The sequence below is a fragment of the Fusarium flagelliforme genome (assembly GCF_020744385.1).
Source record: "Fusarium flagelliforme strain FIESC 12 MPI-CAGE-AA-0113 chromosome Unknown B0J16scaffold_1, whole genome shotgun sequence".
In the NCBI taxonomy this organism is placed as follows: Eukaryota; Fungi; Ascomycota; class Sordariomycetes; order Hypocreales; family Nectriaceae; genus Fusarium; species Fusarium flagelliforme.
Genome location: NW_025763503.1, coordinates 4,420,523 through 4,438,153, shown reverse-complemented (window position 1 = coordinate 4,438,153; position 17,631 = coordinate 4,420,523). Strand labels below are relative to the sequence as shown.

The window sequence follows — 17,631 nt, the reverse complement described above, 5'->3', positions numbered from 1 at the left end:
GAACTTACCTGGCCTTTTCACATTGCCAATTTCGAAGTCTATGATAATTCTAAATCGCTTAATAATGCCGTGATAGTAATGGTATTCGTGTCGTGTCGTGTCGTATCGTATGCCAGAGCTTTCAAGAGCTCACATTATGCAACACTCCTGGTGCACATAGCCAGGTCCGTAATCCTCAATACCACGCTCAATCTCATTTGCCCTCTCCTTTTCTTTGACTTCCTTGGCAAAGTACTTTTTCATGTACTTCTGAAGTTCATAATCGAGGTTCATGGCGGAAGCTTTCAGGACAACATCAGCCCTGCATAGCGGGCAATGCTTCTCCTTTCGGCGCTGGATCTTGATGACGCAGCGGATGCAGAAAACATGCTGGCAGTCTAGACGCACGGGCATGTATGCTACCGAGAAACAGACAGGGCAAAGATAATCGTTGAGCTGGGGGACCTTGGAAACAAGCTCTTGAGACATTTGTGCGCAGACGTCCCGAGCAATAGTGCCCGCTAGGAGCTTGTCGGAGTGTACCACGGTAGGAAACTTTCTTGCGACGCCTAACGCTGTTCGTTTATCAAATTCTGGTAGAAGGTCAATACTGTAACGCAGCATGTCTAGTCCTTGTTCTTATTTTACTTACTCTTGAGGATCTTCGCAACAGCAGTCTTGTTAAGCTCCTGGAACTGCATGTTCTTGAGAAGAGATGCATTCAAGTTGATGAAGCGAGTGAAGGCCACCTTACTCTCGGGGAGCTTGAAGTCCTGAACCAGGTGCTGCTTGGCAACCTGGTCCTGGAACCACTCTAGCTGCTTCAAGGCTTTCTGACTTGTACGGTGACCATGATCCTGCTCGTGAGTAGCGAAGAAGATCTCAGCGTCCAAGTAAAGCTCAAAGATTTGTCGCCAACGTGCCAGGTCAGTCCTGGAAAACCGTTTGGGCTTCACCACTTGCTCGACTTCTTTTCCAAGTGCAACGATCTCCGAAGTCATGGTCTTCTCTTCCTCTGATTGCAAGGCATCCAGATGGTTCACATCGCTCTGGAGCATCTCGAAGAACTCGGCATCGAAGGTGAGAGGGACTTCAATAATTTCGTAGGTCCCCGTGGTCGCATCGGCTGTGGTCAAAGCGGGCGAAACTTGGTCGGAACCATTCTGGGGAGTTTTGACGGGGGGTTCGTTCTGCTCCGAGTCGATTGTTGGTTCCTTGGAGATGTTGACCTTCTCGTCGGCGAGTGAAATGGCGAGCTTCTCATTTGCTTCGTTGGTAAGTGCATCGATGGCTTCGGCGGACGGTACGACGGCAGTCTCCGTGACGGTATCGGGTGCTGTGGCGTCTTCAACAACGTTCAAGGTTTGCGATTTGTCGGTTGACTGCGAATGCGACCATTGGTTCTGGGGCAGATTAATGGCAATCTTGTTGAGAAAGTCGCGCGAGTTGGGTGCAAGCGAAGCATCAATAGGTACGCCATCCTGAAGATGGACCTGGACGGTAAGTTTCGGACGCAGATGTGAATCTGTACCGTCTGTGGGAAAGTCAAAGTCAGTTTTGATGCGAGGGGGAAACCGTTGGAGGTACCGGGTTCATACCGTTGAGCTTATACTTCAGAGCCACAGGGGACGTTGCGTCGGGGTTTAGAAGCTCGCGTAACGTCTCGGGGTCAAGACCGAGTTCATGCAGCTCTCGGGCGACTTTCTTGAGACATTTCTTGAGTTGACTGTAAGGAATTGCATGATCAACCCAATGAGCGGGAAAGTCTGTATATTTTTGGTCAGAACAAGATACGATACATGAATAAGTCTCAATTTGACTTGACAGTGTATTTAAATCAAGTCCATGATGGGTGGTTTAGACAAACCTTGAGCCCGAAGAGATTCTTTAAAATCGTGACCAAACTTCATGGCTGCCAAACTGATGCTGCGCCGAATTCGAGGTCTAGTCTATTGGCATGAGAGGCACGCGACCAGTTGCAGTATTAGGTAGGTAGGCGACAGTCGGTGGCAAAAAATGCCTGCCTAGGACAGGGGCTGGAAATACTCGACAGGGAAAGCAATAAAGAGGTCTAAGGCTTGGAGAGCATAATCACAAAGGATTAATATGTCGCAAAAGGTGACGGGAGAGAAGAATGTGTGTGGGAAGGAAGGAAAAGATGGTGAGGGAGGAATGAATGAACAATAAAAGAAAAGAAAAGGAATCAAGTCACGAAAATGCGCCGCGTGAACGGACTTGGGCTTAGGCTGGACCTGGATCTGGATCTGGATCTGTACATGAAGGAGGAGGAGTATTGATTGATTGATTGAGTGACTGACTGACTGATTGATTGACCTCGTGGGTGGATAAAAAAAGATCGATCTCGACAACCAGGGTATGTACTTTACTCGATTCAGACTCGCCCACGTATAGTAAATATCGGCAACTCAAATCCTGTACCGATTTCCATCATTTTCTTCTTTTATTCCCTGAAAAGTACGGATAGACGTCTGTAGAGTGGATTCTCGGCAATGTCGTGCCGGCAAATAGTAGAGTTAGAGCATCTCAACTACCTTGGTACAGAGGCATGAATCAGACGACACGAGTATCCAGCTTGTCAGTCCATTTTCGCTGACCGAAACGAAATTCTCAAAGATGAGTCGAGACTGGGGCTGATTTTTTGTCTCTCACATTTCTATTGGTTCATTCTGCGGGCCAAAAATGGTCAGATGATTGATTGATTAATTGATTGCTTCCGCTGATGATGCAAATGTCCTCAAAAGGTAATGAATGAATCCAAAAGAGCCAAGTCCAGCTAAAGAACAATCACAGTCATAGTACCCTTAAGCCACTTACTGTATGTACAAGACCAGGGCTGGAAGCTATCACGAACTCTGTCTGTGCTCTGTCTTTAGCTCGATGATCACCAGTGCAACTAGTTCATTCCATTCAACCTCGTGTGTGATATGCGCTTCGTTATTGGCGCATGAGAATTGTCCTATACAGGACTGTACAATATTCCATAGTAAATCATTGATGAATGCAGAGATTTTTCTTTAAAGCAGGAGCCTTGGTTTCATAATTGACACCGCAATTAGCCTCGTTCATTCGGTGGTGTTGTTCATCTCATAATGGCGTAAGAACTGCATAATGCATTGATGGGAAAAGGGAAAGTCGCTGTTGATCATGAATTTCTATCCATGCACTGTAAGATAAAGTGACAACCAAAAAAGACCATTGACATTGACAGAGAGAGACCCTTGTCATTCCGACTGGAACCTTAAAGACAGAGAAATTCGAGAAGTTGTAATGGTGGCAGGTAGGTAAGTAAGAAGACAGAAGACGTCACATACAGAATCAAACTTGTACCAAAATAAATCAAGTACTACAATAAACATCCATCGGTCAACATATGAGTAGCGATATTGCTTCAATGACTCTTTATGAATCATACGGCGTACAAGCAAAATACCCGCTCGAATGCAGCGAATGAGCTTACATGATTTTGTAAATTCTAGAAAATCAATAGAAGCCCATCAAATAAATAGCGGAGATAAATATTTTGCCCCGCGATGCCCCTCCTTCCACACAGCTTCCTTCAAGTGACTTATAGAAATAAATTACTGCTCCAGATACAAGCCACCTACCTATTCAACTATACTGTATTTCACGGCCCCGCGTTGCTCTACCAAGTAACCATGGGTGCCCAACAATCTTCCGAAAGCTCCAATGCTGGTGGCCCTACTCCTGTTGCAAAGACATGTTACTACGAACTGCTAAGCGTTGAACGCTCAGCTACAGATGACGAGTAACCCCCCTCATACTGAGCTACTTTCTGTCCTGTCTCTTGTCACTGACAGCCCTCACACAGGATCAAGAAAGCTTATCGCCGAAAAGCTCTCGAACTTCATCCCGATCGCAACTACAACGATGTCGAAACTGCTACACGCCGTTTCGCTGAAGTACAGACCGCTTACGAGATCCTGTCCGACCCGCAAGAGAGAGCATGGTACGACTCGCACCGAGACGCCATCCTGAGCGGCCAAGATGCTGAAGAGAACGGCGGAAATCCCACTACCTTCCGAAATGTGCGACTTACCTCCGCCGAGGAGATAATGAGCTTGATCCGCAAGTTCAACGCCGCTGTACCTTTCGACGACGAACCAACAGGTTTCTATGGAATTTGCAGGGAGACATTCGAGCATCTGGCTTTGGAGGAGGAGGTTGCTGCGGACAACGACGACCTCGATGTACGAGACTACCCAACTTTTGGTTCCTCAGATGACGACTATGAGGATGTTGTGAAACCCTTCTATACCGCATGGGCTGGCTTCTCGACAGTCAAGTCGTTTGCTTGGAAAGACAAATATCGTCTCTCTGACGCCCCTGATCGCCGCGTGCGTCGCTTGATGGAGAAGGAGAACAAGAAGATGCGCGACGATGCCATACGAGAATTCAACGATGCTGTCAACTTCTTGGTGGGCTTTGTACGAAAGCGCGATCCTCGATACATTCCCAATTCTCAAACACATGATGAGCGACAGACTTCACTGCGCAATGCTGCTGCTGCTCAAGCCGCTCGATCGCGCGCTGCAAACCAGGAGCGCATGGCTTCTTTTGAAGTACCCGAGTGGGCGCAAACCCGTTCTGACGACAATGGAGCAGAAGGTGATTTCTCCGAGTCTGAGGAGGAATCCGAGGTCGAGATTTTGGAGTGCGTTGTGTGCAACAAGAATTTCAAGAGCGAGAAGCAACTTGAAGCACACGAGAAGAGTAAGAAGCACATCAAGGCGGTCCAGCAACTGCGGCGACAGATGAAGCGCGAAGGTGCCGAGTTGCAGCTTGACGAGATATCATCACCTAGTCAAAAGACCGCAGGCAAGGTCGACCAGAACGAAGACGTCGAACACGAGAAGAGTACGAAAGACGCTGCCTCAACTAAGACTTCCCCTGTTGATCAGGCGGCGCCGCCTGCAGAAAATGGTTCGTATGAGTCAACACCTGCGGATTCTGCGGACGCTTCAGACGACACCGATTATGCACCAAGAGACGTTGTCGAAGAGAGAATAGCTTCCGCCAATAAGTTCGAGTTGGAAGATAACTTAAATAACGAAGACGATTTGTCTGCATCTGTTCAAGATTTATCTGTCGACGAACCAGCGCAAGGCAAGAAGGTTGGAAAAGCGAAGGCGAAGCGTGACAAGAAGGCCGCAGCTGCAAAAACACAGCAGGAGGCTACAGTACGTTGATTCTACTGTAACTTCATTGTTATATACTCACAAATATCACAGCCCGTGTGCGGAGTCTGTGGGGAGTCGTTTACTTCCAGGACCAAGATGTTCGCGCACATCCGTGACGAGGGACATGCTGAACTAAAAACAGTAACTGGTGGTGGTAAGAAGAAGAAACGATGAGCGATCTCGCACGGATGGGATACGTTCCGTGTGCTATCATCTACCGCGCAATACGAATGCACCGATTCGAGCTACAGCCGCCGGACGAGACGCCCCTAAAAACCATTTCGATGCGTCGAGGGAAGATTGAACTTCATAAGAAAATTCGTTCATGTCAATTTCATCGTCTATACCAAGGACACAAGCCTACCTGTCCAGTAAAACCGGCTGCATACAAATATACCAAAACGCCGAGCCCTATACCCAACCCAACCCTATGCCTCATGAATGGTATCCGCATCATCATCGCTCAACGTTTCAACTTCATCAATGGCGCTTTCCCGGCCCTCGCTTGAGCCTCCGAGAACTGCGTTTCGCTCGGCTATATGTATGATTGACTTGCCTTGCACATGCTTAACTCTTCGCTTCAACTCCTGCCAGTCGTCTTCATTCTGGATCAGGAATCCTATCAGCATGCTTGGGTCCATCTCACGGACATGGATGCGACGCAGCCGAGGGGTGTGGCATGAATCGATTTCTTCGCTTGTATATTCAGCGGGATCTTCGTGGTATGGAAGAGCTGGCCGTGTATGGTGAGGGTCAAGATAGAAGAGGAAAGATCCTTGCGCGCCGATAAAGTAGTGGGACGAAGATGGACGACCGCTGCGCCTTGTCAGTACAATGGATGCGTGTGATGGGAGGGTAGTACTTGCCCTGCGATTCCTACAGATTGCGGCATTTGAAGAGCTGCAATAAGAGCTTCCCAATATACATGTGTGATTTTATCAATTCCCAGTCGAGTTCCTACTAACACAAGCGTGGGGTGGAAATCTTCGCCTGACGGTTTCGCAATCGTCATAAATTCGTCCTCGTAGACATCAGGCCCTTCACCCGTGGAATAGACTCTGATTGAGGATTCATGGGAGTTGGTCAATGCCCTGTAAGCATATCTGTCAGTTTGACCTTAGCTGGTGGGTGGATGATTTGCATACTGTATGCAGCGGGCTGTCGCTGAGGGCCCGAACCACTCGCCAGGATATTTACCACAAGCGCTGGCGCCATGCCGAACGAAGCTATGGATAGAGTAGGGGGCTCTCGGGTCGTCTGCGAAGTCTTTGAGTATGCGACATTCTTCTTCTATTGATTCTCCCCTGCGCCAATCTTTCATATGTTAGGCATGCGACAGAACTATGTGGTCGGTACTTGAACTTACCTCTGCCTAAGCGAACCATGGCTATGGCGTTTGCAAGTAAGCTTTGTCCTGATCGTATCATACATCCCCATCCACTATCTGAAGAAAACGGACTCTGATCTCCAAGTTGAGATTTAAGTCTCATGGATAACGACAATGCAGATGTAGCTTGTGGGTTCGTTGATCGGGGTATGGGCTCGAACTCGGATCGGTACGTCATCCATATCTTGGATTCGAAGTCGTTTATAAAGCCATTTGGCCATCCTCCGTCGCTTGCCGGGTCATCGTATGCTAGTGATGATGAGAAACTGCTCGATGTCGAGTCTGGAGGTGTGGCGGGTGCATTTGTTGGTGGGTTGGGCGGTCGAGCTATTTCGGGACCTTCTTGAGCTTCAGCTTCAGCTTCAGCTTCCACCTTTGGCGCCGATGGAGGAGTTTGTGGCTCGTGGTCATCGTCTTTGGGGATCTTCCTATCGCTGATCCGATAGGAGCGTCCTAAACACCAGACTGGTTGATCGTGGGCGACATCGTTGGTAGGCTCAGGGTCCCAGAACATTTGCACGATTCGTCGATACGGTCCTAGGTCAACGTTGGCCATGGCTCTTTCCATGTTGACAGGCAGTTGTAATATATCAAACTACCATCTGCGTATCTATTTGTTTGGATGGATGTAACCGAAATGACATAAGTACAGGATATACAGGCGGTAATAGTTCCTCAACAAAGAGGCAACTTTGAGGTTGAGAGGCAGCAGACAGTCAACCTAAGGCAGCCTACGGGACGTGGGCAGATGGGCAACAGGGTCCTGACTGCCTCTAGCAGCAGTTCAGTGGGGAGTCAGCTGGGGCCGGCGGGCGGCGGGGGATACCAACAGCTTGTGACTCTTAGCGGGAGGAAGTGGAGGGCCCCAGGGATGACAGAAAAGGTCGATAGTGAGAACACGGGAGTCAATATTAATCAGTCTAGTCGACGGGCTGTACAGCAGAGAAGTGGTTTAGTTATCTCTTCTCCTATCATGCCCGAGCTTCCCTTTCTGATACCCCCTTGGAGAGGGAGAGACCGCCTGAGGTGGGTTTTGCGACAAGAGTGGGACTCTTACGCACGCGATATGGAAACAGGTGCACGGGCCACTCGTGATACGCCTCGACGTCAGAATCTCGGTATGAGATGAAGAGCTGAGCTCGAGTTTTTATAGACAATCATAGATGGAAATGGCTCATTCAAGATCATATCTTAATCGGTATATGACTTTACACGTAGAGCAACGCGTTTTTCACGATGGCTAACCTTACTGGAGACAATCTTACAAAGGTGGTATGATCGAATAAGTGTAGGCTATCTCATAAGAAAGTTCACCAAGACTCATGAAGAATGCAGCAAAAAACAGTAAACAGCAACACTTAGATGATACGTGGTTAAGGAGTCACCAAAAACAGAAGGAAAATTCAAGTGATGAGTCTCAATCAGATAAGCGACATGATCGGAAGGAGTCAACACAAGATTGGTTGAGAAACGTGAATATTGATTTTCTGATGTCCGGTTGCTCTTTCCCACCCTATACCAACAGAAGCCGTGATGATGATTCACGGTACGTACCGCAGCCCGCAACTGCCTGCTGATCCCTGTTCAGTTTCAAACACTAGACTCGCCGAACATGGGCATGCAACGCCACATCGCCTTCACTGTAACACTATCCTAGGCTTCCATGACACTTATCGATAGAAACCGGAACTCCACCAAATTTCTTCCGGACCAATCCACAGACTGGCAGCAAAGAAAGTCCACGGCGGGGTGACTCGCTTGTTTGCCATCGACAAAGCTCTGTACAGTACTGATACCCGTCCATCAAACAGCCCAAATTTTAGGGCGCTCGACCTATCTGTATATTAACCACTGATCGCCCCATCCCGCTGTTACAATTGCGCATCATGAAGCGTGCCTTCTCCTAATCACTATGGCTAGAAACAAGAAGGGAGCTCCCGCGCCCCGTGGCGCAAAGAACACCAGGGGCGGCCGAGGAGGTCGTGGGGGAAGAGGATCTTTTCGCGGTCGTGGAAATTATTCATCTACGCCACCACGAGTCAATTTTATCAGAGACGAGAGTGGTAAGGGCTACTGAGATGTCGGATTGGCGACGCAGAGCGCATCGCCGAGCCAGACGTGCATGATTGAATTAAGCAGAGTTAACACGCCGCAGTTGGATTTACACTCGCCGACGAAGCCCGCTCGACCTCGCAACATGATCACTCAGCTTGGGGAAATTCTAGCTTGCGGTTACGACCAGTCACTTTTGTGAGCGCTGGCCCTAGTGAACCGCTGAAGTTGCTCGAGGACATCATCGACGAGGGGAATCAAGAGCCAGAAACAACCGAGATAAATCAACAAGTCGAAGAAGAAGCCGACCCCTACAGCGAGCAAGAGGACGCCGATGGAAGCGGAGAGGATGAGCTCATAGGACCGGATGATTTGGAGGAAGCTATCCAAACGAAAAACATCCCCAAAGATGACACACCTGATGCGCCATGTTTTTTCTTCGATCTGAAAGGGGATCAATCGCAGGAAAGAGAAGGTAAACCAACCGTGGAAATACCCGACCGACCTTCCTCGAGAAGCAGCACCTCGAGCGACGAGGTCATACTTTTCAAGGGTCGAGGCGCCCCAAGGAAGCCCGAACCTGCACCTGAACCTGTTATCGACATGGTGCAGATGCAAGCAGAAATTCGAGTTGTTGAACAAGCTATCACCACCGAGCCTACACCCTCGGCACCATCGCCAGCACCCGAGCTACCCACAGAACTAGCACGGAATAAGAAAGCTACGAAGAAGGATAAGAAGCAGAAGCAGCGTGATAAGCGCAAAGAAATCGATCGTGTGAAAGAAGAAGAGGATGCCATCCTTGCCGACTACATTGCTAACTTGAAAGAGAACACTGATGTGGACGAGTACTTTAAAGAATTGATTCAGGGGGGGATGGTTTCGGATGATGATAGCGAGATGTCTGAACCACTCGACGCCAACGGCGACGATCAGAACGAACCCGACGAGGATGAGTCGGACGAAGAGTCAGAGGAGGATCTCGAAGCCACGAACAGAGACGACATGCCCAGCGAGATTGACGACGAGACACTGGCCAGATTGATTGCTGGCCATGAGTTGGGCTATGACCTTGGGATGGATGATGTAAATTTTGGAGACTCTCTGAGTGACTCAGATTCGGAATTCGATGAGTCCACCAAGAAGACAAAAGCGCAGCAAATGCTTGTTGATGATTTCGACGTGATGGACTGGGATCGTCCTAGTCTGCGCCCACGCAAGGGCAAAGAAGCGAGAGCTCAAATCAACTTCAATCTATCTGATTCCGAATTGGAAGCAACGCTCCAAGCGAGCTGGAAGACCGACCGACTTAAGAAGTCGGAGCGCAAGAGACAGAGAGAGGAGATGCGTGCCCTTGGCATGCTGGGCAAGAAGGCCAATCCCGATGATCTTCGCGTCAAATATCCAGATGGAATGAATATGGAACAAGTTGGAGATGAAATGCGAACATTTATGATCAGTGGAGACGACCAGTAAGTCCCCTTCCCCCCTAGCAAAGCCAATGCAGTTAACTTACACTTATCAGGCTCATTTTGCCCCCGATGGACAACCATGCTCGCAAAATAATACACGAGCTAGCGAACAAGTTCAAGATCAAGTCGAAATCGATAGGTAAAGGCGACCAACGAAGACCGACGCTATATCGAACAGGACGCACACTCCCTTTTGTTGAAGCAACATTCGATCAGGCCTTTAACCGTGTCAACCGGAAATATCTCCCACGTCTAGATAAGAAAGGTAAGAAAGGCAAGCGACTGCCGCCCGTTCGCGGCGGGACCTCTGTCGCAGCTGCCACATACCAGGATGGTGAGGTTGTTGGCGGTGCAGCACCCGAACTTGGCGTTGAGAATCGTGGAAGAGCTATGTTGGAGAAAATGGGTTGGAGTATGGGAACGGCGCTGGGCGCAACGGATAACAAAGGCATCATGCAGCCTGTGACGCAGACAATGAAGCGATCCAAAGCTGGTCTGGGTTAGATGTAATGATTAGAGTCGAATAACATTCACCAGCACTGCAAATAAGATTGTGAGAGTTCGATTGGAAGGCAACACATGTAACAATAGAAAGGATTGGGACGCAAAGCTAATGTGCACGAATTCAATTTATCGAGACCCTATTCTCGATGTTTATTGTACAACCGCGAACCCCGTTGCCCGTGTGTGAAGACATTGCCCCCAGGATAAAAAACAAAACCATCCGTAACGCATTATGAGGCCCCTAAAACAGGGCTGGATCCCCGTGAAACCTCAGATTCATGACACCCTGATGCCACGCGTGAAAAACCAAATGCCCAAAACAAATCAAGCTATCAAACCACCTATTTCGTCGAGGAAGAGTACTTGGTGACAGCCTTGGTACCCTCAGAGACGGCGTGCTTGGCAAGCTCACCGGGGAGGATGAGACGGACGGAGGTCTGGATCTCTCGGGAAGAGATGGTAGACTTCTTGTTGTAGGCGGCAAGCTTGGAAGCCTCAGAAGCGACACGCTCGAAGATGTCTGAACCAGAAGTTAGAACACGTAGACCAAGTAATAGACCGAGTAGACATACCGTTGACGAAGGAGTTCAGGATGGACATGGCGCGGTTGGAGATACCAGTGTCGGGGTGGACCTGCTTGAGGACTGAAGATAAAGTTAGTATGACGCGTTTGGATGCGACACGCGATAAAGCGCGATTGAAAGCGGATTGGAACTTACCCTTGTAGATGTAAGAAGAATAAGTCTCCTTGCGGGACTTGGAGCGCTTCTTCTTGTCACCAGAAGCAGCGGTCTTCTTGCCGGCATCCTTCTTCTCAGGAGCCTTGGAGGCAGTAGCGGGAGCCTTGGAGGCGGGCTTCTTGTCAGCAGCCTTGGGAGCCATTTCGAGAGATTTGAGAGGTTTGGTGAAAAAAGAAGTTGAGTGGTTGATTGATTCGGTTGAGTATGAACTCGTAGTTGTGGTAATGCGAAGAGATGCTGTTGTGAGATGGAAGTTGATGGCGAAACCAGAAGATCGGGGGGTGGGTTGGGTTTTTGTAGCTGGGCGCGTGTCGGTGTTAGCGGGTTACTGATTGCCTGGGGGGCGTGCGCACGCGTGCTTGCTCTTAGCGGCTGGTGGAGGTGATCTGGGCTGGGCTGCTGGGGAGGGACATGCCAGCCCCTCTTTTCCGTTGCTGCTGGTGAAATAAAAAAAGGATGATGGTTCTTTTTTTTAATTGGCCCCGTTGTCCCTGCCAGCTTTAAATCGTGCCCCGCTACTTCCTTTCCGTCATCTTTGATGCAAGCAAGCATCTGCTTTTTCGCGTCTAGTAAATCCATACACTCATCGCGACTTGCTCCATTCATTCAATTCTCTCCTTCCATCACCATCACCCACACACGTCCCGAGCTCTCGCGTCTCAACCCGGGTCATTCTTCCTCTGCGCTTTCACTTCTTTCCTTTTACATATCACTTCACTTACCTATACATGCTTCCAGGTTGTAACGTATTGCTTGAATGGACTTCTTCTATCGTAGATATCATATAAAATTGTCGTATTGATCGTGTTTCGCTCCATTTTGACGTGATAATCCTTGAATCCACAAGATCTGAACCCGTATATTAGTTAGACATGTAACAGCTCTGGACCCTCTGCACAAGCACAAGTCCGGCTCTCTATCCCTGCTCTGCGTACCCGCGCTCTCATCAACGCGTCCGCTCCGTATCCAAGACTCCGGACTGCGACCCGTCTTTGCGGCGACGCATCACCACTCGGCTTCCGGCTTCGAGATTCCAGAAGCTCCCGTTCCGTTGATTCTCTCCACATTCTCCAGCCGTACGAGTACCGAAGACCGCGTCTCGTAGGGCTGTTGGCTCCGTCGTTGTCGTCCCTGAGACAGATCTCGACGAGATCTGATATCAAAAAGCTGGGGAAATCAATTTGTGGACCATCTGCACATGCTATATACGTCACAGCGCCTTAATCTGGGGTTCAAGAAGCCAATTTGAAGTTCATTCGTATCTAAAGTACTAAATTTGGAGAGATTTGAGGTCATATACACCATAAAGTGGTGGATATGGGTCAAGTTCAAGTAGGAAAAAAGATGCAAGATGTGCCTTGACATGTCAAATATGATTCAAACCTCAAAAACCGAATGAATTTCGGACCAAAATGTATCAAAAAGAAAGGTCAAAGTCCAGACCAAACCAGAAAAATAACTTCAAACGGACCAGGTGGGTGAATCAAGTCCAAAAAACCCACGTAAAAGGAGTCGACTGAGCAACAACTGAGCAACCGGACCAAAACAGCTCAAACGAGATGAGATGGACGTGGTCAAAGAGCACAAACCTGGGAGACTCAAAGTACCGGAAAAGAGTACTGATTGTGAGTGCCCGACGTGTCCTCCAATCATTAAATCGCTCTGGACAGAGGAAAAAAATGAACACAGGAAGAAGATTGAAAACCCAGGGCGAAAAAATCTTGTGGTGCGGGCAGGGCAAAAACAAGAGCAGAATAACGCGCAAGTGATCTGGGGAGGGAAGAAGGCAGCGCGAGCGCGAGGGCAAAGAGGTCCCCAGTCGGTTTTATTATTTCGCCGGGGGAGTAATTGGAAGGGACCCAATTATGATGCGAGCGCGCCAGGGGGGTCGATTTTATTTTTTAATGCACAGCTTGCCTGCTCAATTTTGCCACATCCGGCTAGCGCCAAAGCGCGTTGCTAGCTGCGAGTGATCTGGGATCAGAGCTCTGACGCGCGAAAAGTACTTAACCTCTACGTCCCCCGCCAACGTTTATCTCTTCCACTTCTCATCCACCAATTGTCATCACAACCAAGCTCTTCGACACTCTCATCCATCTCACAGTCTTTCAGACTCATCTACTCACTTTTTTAAACACAACCCCCCAAACCACACATCTTTCAAAATGACTGGCGGCGGCAAGTCTGGCGGCAAGGCCTCTGGTTCCAAGAACGCGCAATCGTAAGTCTTTACCTCCTTTCGACTTTAAAACGCGCCACCCTGGTCGCGTTTTCATTTGATCTCAAGCTCACATCTATCTCCAGGCGTTCTTCCAAGGCTGGTCTCGCTTTCCCTGTTGGTCGTGTCCACCGTCTCCTCCGAAAGGGCAACTACGCTCAGCGTGTCGGTGCCGGTGCTCCCGTCTACCTCGCTGCCGTCCTTGAGTACCTCGCTGCCGAAATTCTCGAGTTGGCTGGTAACGCTGCCCGCGACAACAAGAAGACCCGTATCATCCCCCGTCATCTTCAGCTCGCCATCCGAAACGATGAGGAGTTGAACAAGCTTTTGGGTCATGTTACCATCGCCCAGGGTGGTGTCCTTCCCAACATTCACCAGAGTAAGTTCATCGCGCTATCCCGCATTCTACTCGTACTAACGCACTTCATAGACCTCCTGCCCAAGAAGACAGGCAAGACTGGTAAGAACGCGAGCCAGGAGCTGTAATCGGGTCATTTGGTTCTGTTTTTCCATGCGATGGCAGGTTGTTTCGGTTGTCATGACAAAGGGGTCACGGTTTAAGGGTTTACACGGTTGCTTTTCATCAGTTTATTCGCGCGTTAGGGTTGTACAATAATCCCCCACGGCTATGGTCATGAAATAAGAATACTTCAAATATCAACTTTATCTTCCAATTGTGATGTTTCGCATGCAACTTGAACGACAAGCCATTGTCAGTGCCTAAAGCCATTGTACAACAGCAACCAATGCAACATCTACGCGCTCTAGCTAATCACAAATGTATGGTCGGAAAACATGGGGCATTTGAACGACAACACTTCTGCTGTTGGCAAATGCACTTCCAGTTTAGGCACACTTGGCCATAGCAATCAATGGAGGTCGCTGTCAATTTACATCGTCGCAAGCTATCGTTTTCCGTCAAGTGCGTAATGTGACCGATTGGTCGACAATATGATTGTTTGCTGATTCCGCATCGGTATTTATTTGGTTGACCAAATTTCATTTGATTCATGCTACAAACCCTTCGAGTTGATCCATATCCTCTATGTACATATATCTCCTTATACGGCCCAAATGATCCAGTCTCGTTTTTAGTGTCGGTTGACGGGGTGCGGGGGAGCTGTCCAGTTATCAGTTTCTGGGTTGCATATGGCCGGGGCCTTGTAGGCAGATACTCACGGTCGAGAACGGGTGATGGGAGGTTTCGCTCGTACTTGGAACCTGCAGAATGATGTTAGCATGCTGAAGAAGTTCGCCCGCATATGCTTGCTGGTGTACTTTACCTCCGGGGGCTGTTGGAGGAGTGTAAGGATCGGGGTGCTTCCAGCTCTCTAGCAGCTTCTCCGTCTCGGTCAAAAGAGCCTGTATAGCAGAATAAGCTCCTGTTTCACCCTCCAATCGAAAACCATGGACTAACCCTTTGATGCCGGGGATCGGTGACATTACGATTGGCCTCGAATAGTGAGCGAATATACAGAGCCTGGCCACGCCACAGGTGTCGATGGACAGCCCAATCCAGCGCCAGCTTCAATGAGCGGCGGTAGAGCGATCTGGAGTTGATGCGAGTTAGCACATGTAGCTCGGAGGACACGGCAATCGCTGGCCTGGCGGGTTGGGAGGAGGTGATTGTTACTGACAGAGTAGCTCGTCGCGTCGACATGGTTTCTTAGGTGGTGAGAGCACGCGTGACCGGGCCCAGTCGAGAGAGGCTCCTCGCTATCGGGCAATTGGTCGGGTTTCGCGGGGATATCTGCCGTCTGGCGTTCGCTCGAGGGATTCGTTGTTGCGCTGGCCGTCTTGATGGAGGTTAAGGTATAACGAAGAATGCCGACAATGACGGCAAAGATTTGGTGCCTTGATGCCTTGTTCCGATGTATAGCCGGGCAAATGTGCCTACCCTGCACGCTGTTACAGGTTGACAGATCTGGGACAACTTTACAACTTTTCTGTATTTGGTGAGCAAATGATATATTTTAGATTTCAGGAAGCTTGCAGTATCTGCTAAATACTTGGGTAGCTGATATCGGATGTCTGCAGCAGTATATTCGTGAACTGTGAATGATGCGACGTACATCTCATGCCTCAGTACGATACATGAACTCCAATAGATAGGACGGTAATTGTACTGCCACTTGGACGATGTCTAGTCTTTCATATTCCACGCAACATTAGCTATTGGACATACAAAGACTCCGTGAGCCTAAGAACCGATAAACAATAAGCTGGAGCTGTATGATTAATTGCGGTTATTACAACAAGTGAATTAGTTTTATGCAGCACCTAATTGGCCAGCCTGAGAGCTGTCTGGTAGTTGACAGCTTGGACCTGTCCGGGGTAACTCCCGACACTCCGACAGTACACAGGACGGTGCTACAGAAAAGGTGTTGATAGTTACATCTACTATGCGACAGCGAATAATTTAGAAATTTAGATGAGTGAGTCTACTGATATCTGAATGCATGTCTACATGTAATCAATCATATAAGCTAGACGGAGAATTTTATTTTCTGTTAGAGGTTGTAACTTATTTCAGTTGTAGTAATCACCAATTGAAAAGAGTATTGATAGCGTGACATCGTGTATCTCAAGGAGCCTCAGCACAATATCTGATGCTTGATTCTCTACTACATCAGTGATGGTGGATGAGGACAGTACAGATACAGATGGATGTTTCTGCCTATGAGCAAGAACATGCACAAGCATTCAGCGAGAGAGCGCGCTGTTAATAAATCTATATCGTCCTGGACGCTCGGCATATGGCTTGTAAGCAGGCGTTGTTTGATTCCTTTGACTGCTAACATTTGTGTAAGTTATAGAAGCAGACATGCCTTACAGAGACAAGGGTGAGGTAGCTGAGCACTGATTGTTAGGTACGGCAGACCAGTAGAGAGGGTATTCTCCTTGGGTGGGGCAGACTCCGCACACCGCATTCTATGCCCCTCCGTAGTATACTTTGCGCACTGTGACCCAAGCGATACACCACCACCAGTACACTGATAGATATATAAGACTCTAATGCTGATAGCAAGGTGTCTCTTCTTCTTGCTAGGTCTCTTCTTCTTGCTAGGTCTCTTCTTCTTACTGGCGAGTTATAGAGACACAGCTAGCTGTGCCTTTATGATGTGTTATATAAGCTTGATCAATGTATGGGATCGTAGTAACGTAGCTTTAACTTAGACCTTTTAATTTAGCAGTTAATATTACAATTAAAGCTAATTAAAGCTATTACTATATTATCTATTTAAAATAAACTAAATTAATACTTTAGATATATTCTTTAATAATAATATATATAATAAGTAAGTATTATAGTTAAGTAAGTATTATACTTTTCTTTCCTATATTATTACCTATATTTAATTAATTAGTTTTTAACTATAAATTATATTATAATCTTTAATTAAAGCTAAAACCTTTCTTATACTTTAAGTACTTTAAAATAATCTAAAATTAAGTACTTAATATACTATAAAGATATATAATATCTTTAAATATAAATTATATTATTATTATAATAGTATTTAATTATAAAGTAATTTTACTTTAAATTTATAAAGATTATTTAATTTAAAAGAGTAAATAAAAATTTAATTTATCTTTAACTTAAACTTATAAGGATTTTCTTTATTACTATATTTTATAAGAGAAATAGCTAATTCTTTACTTATTAACTATAATATATTACTTATTAGTAAATACTAAGCTTATAACTTTATAAAATAATAACTAAAGCTAAAGATATATATTTTTTATAAATATAACTATTAAAAAGCTAAATATAAAGATCTAACTATTATTTATAGCTAATTTAAGCTTATATAAAATATAATTATAAAGTATAATATTTAACTAAGTAATATCTAGAACTTTAATAAAATTAACTTTATAATAGGCTTTATATAATTTAAAATAGCTATTATAAGTATAAAAAAGTAAATACTATTAATAATACTATTAATAATACTTAATTATATATATTAGCTAAGGTAATAGTAAGAGTTAAGGAAGATATATAACTTATTATATAACCTAGATTAATTAAACTACTAAAAAGCTAGTT

General features: G+C 46.9%; 7 protein-coding genes across 7 annotated transcripts; 3 read left to right on the top strand and 4 right to left on the bottom strand.

The window, feature by feature from the left end:
- Position 1: 1 nt before the first annotated feature.
- On the bottom strand, positions 2-1,889 carry B0J16DRAFT_391496 (RING-14 protein; the record flags this gene model as incomplete). The annotated part of the gene is made up of 4 exons (XM_046131937.1): positions 2-589; positions 628-1,513; positions 1,578-1,745; positions 1,847-1,889. 4 exons carry the CDS (start codon positions 1,887-1,889, stop codon positions 130-132), a joined length of 1,557 nt encoding a protein of 518 aa, XP_045989378.1. The 3' UTR covers positions 2-129.
- Positions 1,890-3,656: 1,767 nt separating this feature from the next.
- Positions 3,657-5,372, top strand: B0J16DRAFT_314060 (uncharacterized protein; the record flags this gene model as incomplete). Its single annotated transcript, XM_046125164.1, has 3 exons — positions 3,657-3,766; positions 3,830-5,198; positions 5,250-5,372. The coding sequence occupies 3 exons, from the start codon at positions 3,657-3,659 to the stop codon at positions 5,370-5,372; spliced, it is 1,602 nt and encodes a 533-aa protein (XP_045989377.1).
- A 254-nt stretch (positions 5,373-5,626) lies between these two features.
- Positions 5,627-7,153, bottom strand: B0J16DRAFT_259833 (uncharacterized protein; the record flags this gene model as incomplete). The annotated part of the gene is given in 4 exon segments (XM_046123223.1): positions 5,627-6,014; positions 6,032-6,289; positions 6,344-6,512; positions 6,565-7,153. 4 exon segments carry the CDS (start codon positions 7,151-7,153, stop codon positions 5,627-5,629), a joined length of 1,404 nt encoding a protein of 467 aa, XP_045989376.1.
- A 930-nt stretch (positions 7,154-8,083) lies between these two features.
- On the top strand, positions 8,084-10,700 carry B0J16DRAFT_366910 (uncharacterized protein). The gene is made up of 3 exons (XM_046130108.1): positions 8,084-8,648; positions 8,741-10,109; positions 10,163-10,700. The coding sequence occupies exons 1-3, from the start codon at positions 8,498-8,500 to the stop codon at positions 10,611-10,613; spliced, it is 1,971 nt and encodes a 656-aa protein (XP_045989375.1). The 5' UTR covers positions 8,084-8,497; the 3' UTR covers positions 10,614-10,700.
- B0J16DRAFT_329002 (histone H2B) lies at positions 10,701-11,670 on the bottom strand. The gene is made up of 3 exons (XM_046126280.1): positions 11,333-11,670; positions 11,186-11,257; positions 10,701-11,133 (listed from the first exon to the last, which is right to left on the bottom strand). Exons 1-3 carry the CDS (start codon positions 11,493-11,495, stop codon positions 10,955-10,957), a joined length of 414 nt encoding a protein of 137 aa, XP_045989374.1. The 5' UTR covers positions 11,496-11,670; the 3' UTR covers positions 10,701-10,954.
- A 1,712-nt stretch (positions 11,671-13,382) lies between these two features.
- B0J16DRAFT_328998 (histone-fold-containing protein) lies at positions 13,383-14,232 on the top strand. The gene is made up of 3 exons (XM_046126279.1): positions 13,383-13,574; positions 13,658-13,950; positions 14,002-14,232. Exons 1-3 carry the CDS (start codon positions 13,519-13,521, stop codon positions 14,055-14,057), a joined length of 405 nt encoding a protein of 134 aa, XP_045989373.1. The 5' UTR covers positions 13,383-13,518; the 3' UTR covers positions 14,058-14,232.
- A 124-nt stretch (positions 14,233-14,356) lies between these two features.
- B0J16DRAFT_328996 (NADH dehydrogenase 1 beta subcomplex subunit 9) lies at positions 14,357-15,448 on the bottom strand. Its single transcript, XM_046126278.1, has 5 exons — positions 15,209-15,448; positions 14,989-15,121; positions 14,855-14,933; positions 14,751-14,792; positions 14,357-14,691 (listed from the first exon to the last, which is right to left on the bottom strand). The coding sequence occupies exons 1-5, from the start codon at positions 15,229-15,231 to the stop codon at positions 14,663-14,665; spliced, it is 306 nt and encodes a 101-aa protein (XP_045989372.1). The 5' UTR covers positions 15,232-15,448; the 3' UTR covers positions 14,357-14,662.
- Between the last annotated feature and the right edge of the window lie 2,183 nt (positions 15,449-17,631).